Below are 10,000 nucleotides of genomic sequence, written 5' to 3'. Positions count from 1 at the left end.
TGCTCGAATGATTCAAACTTAGACTCCGCTGTCTTTACAGGGAATGAATTCCACGGGGTAAGGAATGGCTACAAGAGGTATCAAGGTGATCAAGTATGGAGGCAATTATGCGGATAAAAAAATTAGATATGTTAAATATAACAGTTTGGTTATGAAATACAAAATATGTATATATGTATACATGCAAAACAAGAGTAAATAAAGGGTGAAGACTTTCAGACGATGAATATTTAAGCATATATATATATATATATATATATATATATATATATATATATATATATATATATATATATATATATATATATCACCTTTTCAATATCAGTGAAGAATGTCACTGGAAAAGAAGATATAAGATTTGCCAGATTTATCTCTCTCACCAAGGTCATCAGCTGTCGAACGCCGACGAAGGGAAATAACCCTGAAATCCGGATACGTTCGTGCTGCTGGTCGCGGTGAGAGGGATAACTCCCTTGGCAAACAGGACACAGTCGTGTGTCGATAAGCCAGCTGGAGGAGATGTCCTCCTGGGGCTAAAAGCAACAGTAACATCCACCCCTAGGGGTCAGCCACACTTAAGTGGCAATATACTACACTTTATCGTGCAGTTACTGTTAATACTTCATTTAGAGAATTAACATTGCTTATATATATATAGTTTTAAGGAAAAGAACCAAGGTTCATGAACTCATCGATGAAAATCCACTGTCACATATAGAAAAATTAATAATTAAAAGCACAATAAATGACTACACGTGTTTCATAACTAATTTTATTATATTATACTCATTTATTGTGCTTTTAAATATTAATTTTTCTATATGTGACAGTGGATTTTCATCGATGAGTTCATGAACCTTGGTTCTTTTCCCTAAAACTATATATTTATATATATTTTACTCTGTGAAACTTAATTTAATTTTAATTTTTAATAAATTGATTTTAATTGAGTTTTTACCTGTAATTTTGGATTTTATCCCTAATATTATATACACACACACACACACACACACACACACACACACACACACACACATATATATATATATATATATATATATATATTGATACATCCAACTTACACGGAGTACAAATGACAGAGAAAAAATTTCACCTTTGAAATTTTCTGCATTAAGATCTGAAATGTAAGATCTTATCTACCCTGATGACGGAGGCTCGATTTATCCAATGTTGATTGCTTCCATTACAAGCGCATATTATGATGAACTACATCTACTAACATTATTATAGGTCTACGAGCCCCCGGAAACAGCTGTTGGACTTAAAACACCTTTCTTCCACCCCTTTAATTTTCTCTGTCGTTTGAATTCTGTGTAAGTTGGATCTATTAATATAAACACCTGTATATTAGCATTTAAATATTCACCATCTAAAAGTCTTCACTTTTTGCATTCTCTCGTGTTGCATGTATACATATATACATATTTTGTATTTCATATCCAAACTGTTATACGTAGCATATGTAATTTGTTTATCCACATATTTGCCCCACCTCTCTCTCTCTCTCTCTCTCTCTTTCTCTCCCTGTATATATATATATATATATATATATATATATATATATATATATATATATATATATATATATATATATATATATATATATATGTATATATATATATATATCTGCATGTATGCATGTGAAGGCTCATGGCTTAGTGGTTAGCGTGTTGCACTCACACCATTGCGAGACCGTGCGTTTGATTCCCAGAACGGGAGTTGCGTTGTGTTCTTGAGCAAGGCACTTCATTTCACGTTGCTCTGCCATCATTTCATCATCTGACATTTGGCACATGGTGCACCTGTACAGGTAATGTCGATTTGATGGAGGGAGTGATCTAATGTGAACACAAACATTTGATTACTATAAACAAATCATCTGTGTGGTTGTTCAGCAAGAAATTGCCGAGCCTTCAAACGTCGTCTAATGAGGGGAGAGTCCACCACATATATATATATATATATATATATATATATATATATATATATATACATGTATGTATGTATACATGTACCTATCTATCTATCTATCTATCTATCTATCTATCTATCTATCTATCTATCTATCTATCTATCTATCTATTTATCTATCTAAATATGTGAGTGTGTATATATATATATATATATATATAGACATACATATATACATATATACACATACCTGCATACATAATATGTGCGTTGATAGACTCATACATACAATACATAAATACACATTCAGACACATATACTTGGTTAGATAGATTCACACACACACACACATATATATATATATATATATATATATATATATATATATATATATACACCGCAAAGACATACGTACAGTATATAAATACACAAAGACACACACAAATGCACAGACACACACACACACACACACACACACACACACACACACACACACACACACACACACACACACATGTACATCAAACTTTAGAACCTGGGCTTCGTAACATCAGAAAGGACACAACTAATTAGGAAATTGCAACTACAAGCCATTAACGGACGTGTGAAATACGTAAAACATTCCAGTAGTTGGCCAGTAAAAGGTATATACGCGCACACACACACACATACATACATACATACATACAGACACACACATAGCGCGCGCGCGTGCGTCTCTGTCTGTGGACAGAACAACATATGTATTAATATATATGTGTATATATATATATATATATATATATATATATATATACATATGCGTATGCGTATATATATATACATATTTATACATATGCATATATATACATATAAATATATATATGCATGTGTGCATATATATATATGTATGTATGTATGTATGTTCACGTACTTAAGTCAAAACACAAATTTGTACATGCAATGACATGGCATGTATGCAAACACATAGATAAGTGTTGCAATATATATATATATATATATATATATATATATATATATATATATATATATACGTACACACATTTACCTATACATGCACTCCCCCACACATACATGTATGCATGGATATGCATACATATGCATACAAACACGCACATATACACATATATATATATATTTATACATACATACAAATACTCCTACACATATACTCGTATACATGCACACACATACACACACACACACACACACACACACACACACACACACACACACACACACACACACACTGATTGCGTGTTATATAGGCCGGCAGACAGCCAGGCAAGCTGAAGTCAGCTAGATAAATGGACGTTTGTGTGTGTTTGGCCATGAAACGCTGTGGGAAAGATATGAAGAGTCGACGTTTCCTTCAGATATTCGAGATCATTCTTTCGAAAGACGACAGGAAGAAGTCGTCAACTCCAGCGGGCAAATTTATACAAGCTGTCGCCCATATACTACATGGCTTGACATATTGAATGGCTACTCAACCAGCTAGTTACCGCCACCCCAAACTCGCCCACCCCTTCTCTGGCTCTGTGCGTATAATACCAACCTACTTACCTATGTATGTATGTATGTATGTATGTATGTATGTATGTATGTATGTGTGTGTGTGTGTGCATGTATGTATGTATGTATGTATGTGTGCATGTATGTATCTATCAATCCTTTTGTCTACCCATCTATCTGCCTGTTAATAAGTGAGCTATCTATCTATCTATCTATCTATCTATCTATATATATATCTATCTATCTATCTATCTATCTGTCTGTCTGTCTGTCTGTCTGTTTGCATGCCTGTCTGTCTGTCTGCTGGTCCTTTATCTGCATATGTGTGTATGTATGGATATATGTACGAACGTACCTACCTACCTACCTACCTACCTACCTACCTACCTACCTACCTACCCACCTACCTACCTACCTACCTACTTACCTACCTACCTACCTACCTGCCTGTCTGTCTGTCTATCTGTCTGTCTGTCTGTCTGCCAGATCCAATCTTTGTATCTCTTTATTTCACTCTATAAGTGTGTATGCGTATGCACAAGTGCATGAGAGCGTATGTATACACCTTTTTGTAGGTGTTCTGTGTATATAAGTTATCGCTTAAACACATACACAGACACACACATATATAAATGTACTAGCTATCTCTCTACCTATCTATATATATCTATCTACCTTTCTATCTACACACAGACATACACAGACCCATACACACATACACACACATGAAACATACACGCACGTAAAAACATACGCACCTTTACACCCCATAAAGACACAACACAGCGTCTCTCTCTCCCTATATACGTATACACACACACACACACACACACACACACGCACACACATATATCTACATATAAATGAATGTATATATATAAATATATATGTGTGTGAGTGTGTGTTTGTGAGTGTATATATATATATATATATATATATATATAGATATATAGATCTGTATACGTACGGATATATATATGTGTGTGTATATGTATACATCCATAGGTTTATATATATGTACATGTATATATATATATGTGTATATATATATATATATATATATATATATATATATATATATATATATATACATACACACACACACAGATATATATATATATATCCATACGTGTACGTATATATATATATATATATATATATATATATATATATATATATATATATGTATATATATATATATATATATTACCTGACACCGGAAGTGATGGTGACAGTTTAAAAATCAATAACGATCATAAAATTTTATCTTCCCATGAGTTACATGTAAAGTTCAGTTCACCCCTGACCAGGCAATGACATGTTAAGACATTTCCTTAAGTGACCCTTTAAAAGCTTTTGGACATCAGGTATCTATGTGTGTGTATGTGAGTGTAAATGAATGGAAGTGTGTGTGTGTGTGTGTGTGTGTGTGTGTGTATGTGTGTGCGCGTGCGTGCCTGAGGCTTCTATGTAGGTTCTGTTTACATGTATGTTCATATGCGTGGTTGTGTTTATATATATATATATATATATATATATATATATATATATATATATATATATATATATATATATATATATGCATATATATGCATATATATGCGCGCGCTTGTGTAAATTCATATATGTGTGTGTGTGTGTTACTTTCGTGAGTGTCTGTCTGTATATATATATATATGTGTCTGTGTGTGTGTGTGTAATATATAAATATACGCATTTATATATATATATTTGCATATATGTATATATATATATATATATATATATATATATGTATATTACGTATACATATATATATATATATATATATATATATATATATATATATATATATATATATATATATATATATATATATATATATATATATATATATATATATATATAACCACATACGAATCGTTGGCGATATTTTTCCACCGTCTTCCTTTTCTCTTGGACTTTCCTCCGTCTCCTGTTTCTGATGAAGAGCTTTGCTCGAAACGTAAAACCAACTTTCTTTTCTTCCCTGAGCGTCTGCTAATACTTTGCATGTCCCATGTCCTCGCGTTGTTTTTGTTTTCTGCGCATGTCCACTCCACACCCCTCACACCCTTCTGCGCATGTCCACTTCACACACGCACATCGGCAACATTCGTCAATTTCTTGAAAATGGGGTCATAACCTCGAAATATTGAACACAAGGTAAGTCTATATTAATTCACTTATTTGTTTTCTTGTAATTTACCTTGCATTTACTTCGCATTGTCTTGGCCCTACCCATGATCATTTATACGATATATATATATATATATATATATATATATATATATATATATATATATATATACATACACACACTCACACACACGCACACACACACACACACACACACACACACACACACACACACATATATATATATATATATAGGGTAAAGGTTAAAGATCCCCTTTGGTCATAAATGACTATGGGATTACATCTAGAAAATTACTCTCCGAAGCACAAGTCCGAACAAGGTTGTTGATGGAAGACCAGCGGTCGCCCAAGCATACCAGCCTCCTCTCTCCTTGCCACCGATGTTATACAAGGGAAAGGCAAAGGCCGATACAGCTTGGCACCAGTGATGTCGCAACGCATTTCTACAGCTGAGTGAACTGGAAGAACGGGAAATAAAGTGTCTTGCCCAAGAACATAACACGTTGCCCAGTCCAGAAATCGAATTCACAATCTCATGACACTCTAACCACTGAGCCATTCGCAATATATATAGAAAGAGACAGTTGCCCAAGGTGCCGCGCAGAGTGAGGAAGTGAACCTGAAACCATGTGGTTACAAAGCGAGGCATGCCTAATTAACTTGATTACGTTAGAGCTAAACGTTTAGATTATTTACAAGCATCCGGTAACTGGTTGGCACCAACATTAGCTTCAGTTTTCTTTGAGGCTTATTAACATTACTCAAAACCACCCGCCTCGCGAAACACTCGATACAGTAGCCTAACCTTCCTAGCCTCACCCTTAGCAGTGGCAATGTCTTATTGTTACCGTCATAAAGTATGTCCTCAGTTTTTTTTTTTTTACCCTATTCCCATCCTTCATCCGTCTTCCAAGCTCATCCCTGTGGTTTAAAATCACAAAAGTGATATAACATTTAATTTGAACAAGTGCAAGGTTAGGTTGCTTGTTAAAAGCATTTGATAGGGCGAGCGTACTAATGTATGTATGTATGTATGTATGTGAGACCGTGTGTATGGATGTGTTTAAATGCAAGCGTGAATGTTTATATATGTTTGCATGTGTGTGTTGTATATATGTGTTGTGTATGCATATATATATGTGTGTGTATGTGTTTGTATATATATATATATATATATATATATATATATATATATATATATGAGTGTGTGTGGATGCATGTATGTGTATAAATACATATGTCTACATGCATACACACATACAAACATACTTGCATTCATACACACATATTCAGGCACGAATGAAATTCATTATATTCACACATAGGTATATAGATACACACACACACACACACACACACACACACACACACACACACACACACACACACACACACACACACACACGCACGCACACACACATTTATACAAACGTGCGGCGGATCCCCGAAGAAAAGGTGAGGCTAAGAAAACAAATTGCAATCCTCAAGTGGAAATGATGCCATTTCTAAGAGAAACATAAAATATTCGTGATGTTTGGTTTAGGGACTTTAAACGGATGTGAATACAACATGCCTTACTGCATATCGCGCTTGCGCATTGGTGTGTGCGTGCGAGTGTGGGTGTGCGTGTCTCTGTTCGTATATGTATGACTATTTCTATGCATATACCCTTTACTCTTTTACTTGTTTCAGTCATTTGACTGCGGCCATGCTGGATCAGCGCCTTTAGTCGAGCAAATCGACCCCAGGACTTATTCTTTGTAAGCCTAGTACTTATTCTATCGGTCACTTTTGCCGAACCGCTAAGTGACTGGGACGAAAACACACCAGCATTGGTTGTCAAGCAATGCTAGGGGGACAAACACACACGCACACACACACACATATACATATATACGACGGGCTTCTTTCAGTTTCCATCTACCAAATCCACTCACAAGGCTTTAGTCGGCCCGAGGCGATAGTAGAAGGTACTTGCCCAAGATGCCACGCAGTGGGACTGAACCCGGGACCATGTGGTTGGTAAGCAAGCTACTTACCACACAGCCACTCCTGCGGCTATCTATGTACATATTGTATGAATTTATATATGAATGTTTGAATGTAAGAAAATTATGAACTGTGTCTATGTTATTGTAAATATTGGTGTCAGATTTTGGCACAAGGCCAGTAATTTGGGGTTAAGGGACAAGTCAAATTTATGGACCCCAGTACTCTACTGAAATTTATTTTTTCGACCCCGATAGGATGAAAGAAAATGTCATCTCCGGCGGAATTTTGAACACAAAAGATAAAGACAGACGGAATGCCGCCAAGCATTTTGTCCGGCGTGCAAACAGTTCTGCTTGCCGCCATTATGTATAATATATAATGTGAGTTCAGTTGATCCGATCAACGGAACAGCCTGCTCGTGAAATTAACGTGCAAGTGACTGAGCCAACTCCATAGACATGCGTACCCTTAACGTAGTTCTCGGGGAGGTTTAGCCTGACACAATGGGACAAGGCTGGCTGGCCCTTTGAATTACATTTTTTGCCAGCTGAGTGGACTGAAGCAATGTGAAATAAAGTGTCTTGCTGACGACAGTGGTGATTGTGGTGGTGGTGGTGGTGATGATGATGATGACGACGACGATGATGATAGTGATGATGATGATAGGTAATGATGACGATGATGACAATGCTGCTGCTGCTTCTGATGATGATGATGATGATGATGAAAATGATGGTGTTGGTGTTTGTGTTGGTGGAAGAGGTGGTGGTGATGATGACGATGACGATGATGATGATGACGGTGATGATGATGATGATGACGACGATGACGATAGTGAAAATGATCCTGATGAAGGTGAAGACGACGACCAGCTACCACCACCACCACCACCACCACCACCACAGATTGTAGTAATTACATAATAAAAGAGAGAAAAACCGCCCCCAAAAACTAAATGTAACTCACAGAATTTCCATGTCACCAAGTCCACGTATTGACATCTCTGTGACACATTTGATGCGGTTGTTGTCCAGTTGCCTAGAAAAGAAAAAAAAGACAAAACAAAGATCAAAAACAAATTGAGATTACGGCGAAAGTGGTGTCCACCACAGTGGATGAAAGGATTAAAGACATATATACTTGCCTCTTCGTCCAAGCCCTCGTCAACTGGTTTTTAAAAAATTTCCACTTGGAAAAGAAAATGAGGGTTGACAGTAAAAATGGTGGGAAAGTGTAGCTGCAATGGCCCGAGTGCTATACACATATAGCAGTGATTCTCAACCAGGGTCCGTATGATCCCTTGTGTTCCATATAAGTTGGTTTTGTGGGTACGCGCAAGCAAAATAGTAAATTGGAAATCTACAGTAGTATTTTAAGGGTCTATGAAGAGATTTTATAGTTGATATATATACGTATTGCGAGAAACAACTAATTTTTTTACTCTAATGTTTTGCACAATTGAACATGTTTCTGGCCACTGAAACATGTTCTCTCAGAGAATTCTATTGTGAACCCACACAAGTGAATGATTGAAAAACAAAACAAGAATTTTGAAAGAAGTATCTATGAAATTGTGGAGGCGCGTGGCTTAGTGGTTAGGGTGTAGGTATCATGATCGTAAGATTGTGGTTTCGATTCCTGGACCGGGCGACGCGTTGTGTTCTTGAGCAAAACACTTCATTTCACGTTGCTCCAGTCCACTCAGCTGGCAAAAATGAGTAACGCTTCGATGGACTGGCGTCCCGTCCAGCTGGGGACCACATACGCCATAGAAACCGGGAAACCGGGCTCATGTGCCTGGCTAGGCTTTAAAAGGGCGCATTTATTTATTTTTTTATCAATGAAATTAGCAATTAAACGTCGAATAGCAATGGGGGCACACCAGAGTAAGACGGTAACCAAAGGGGGCCATCTGCCCCCAAAATGTTTTGGAAACACTGGCCTAATGGAAATGATGATGAAATGATAAATAAAAAGTGAGAGAAAGGGTACTTGTCTTGGCTTCTCTTGGTGATCAGGGGTACACATTTACTTGAATCTACGTGGGCGATGCAAGGTGGAAGAATAACTTGAGCTGCGGCAAAAACGCTTCGCGTTAATTTTTTTCCGGCGCTTTACCTTCTGAGTTCAAACCCAGTCGTGGTCACCTTCGCCTTTTTTCATTCCACCGGATTCGATAAAAAGAAGTACAGCTAAAGTACTGGGCTCGATGATATCGATTAACCACCCTCCCTATAAAGTTGCTGGCCTTGTAGCAAAATCTGACGCGATTATAACAATGATTTCAAATTGTAGCACAAGGCCAGCAATATTGGGGGAGGGGATAAGTCGATTAGATCGATCCCAGTGCTCAATCCTTTCTACAATAGGCACAAGGTCTGAA

General features: G+C 36.5%; 1 protein-coding gene across 4 annotated transcripts in view; it reads right to left on the bottom strand.

The window, feature by feature from the left end:
• LOC106880782 (protein slit) overlaps positions 1-10,000 on the bottom strand; it is a 383,833-nt gene that overhangs the window by 92,381 nt on the left and 281,452 nt on the right. For all 4 annotated transcript variants that reach the window (XM_089362359.1, XM_089362357.1, XM_089362360.1 and 1 more), the window contains exon 6: positions 8,584-8,655. In XM_089362359.1, coding sequence (XP_089218485.1) covers positions 8,584-8,655 — 72 coding nt within the window. The remainder of the gene's footprint in view (positions 1-8,583; positions 8,656-10,000) is intronic.

This window comes from Octopus bimaculoides, chromosome 14, assembly GCF_046866305.1.
Source record: "Octopus bimaculoides isolate indiv1 chromosome 14, ASM4686630v1, whole genome shotgun sequence".
NCBI classification, from domain to species: Eukaryota; Metazoa; Mollusca; class Cephalopoda; order Octopoda; family Octopodidae; genus Octopus; species Octopus bimaculoides.
Note: the sequence above shows the minus strand (reverse complement) of the source record. Positions and strands in the feature narration are given on the sequence as shown.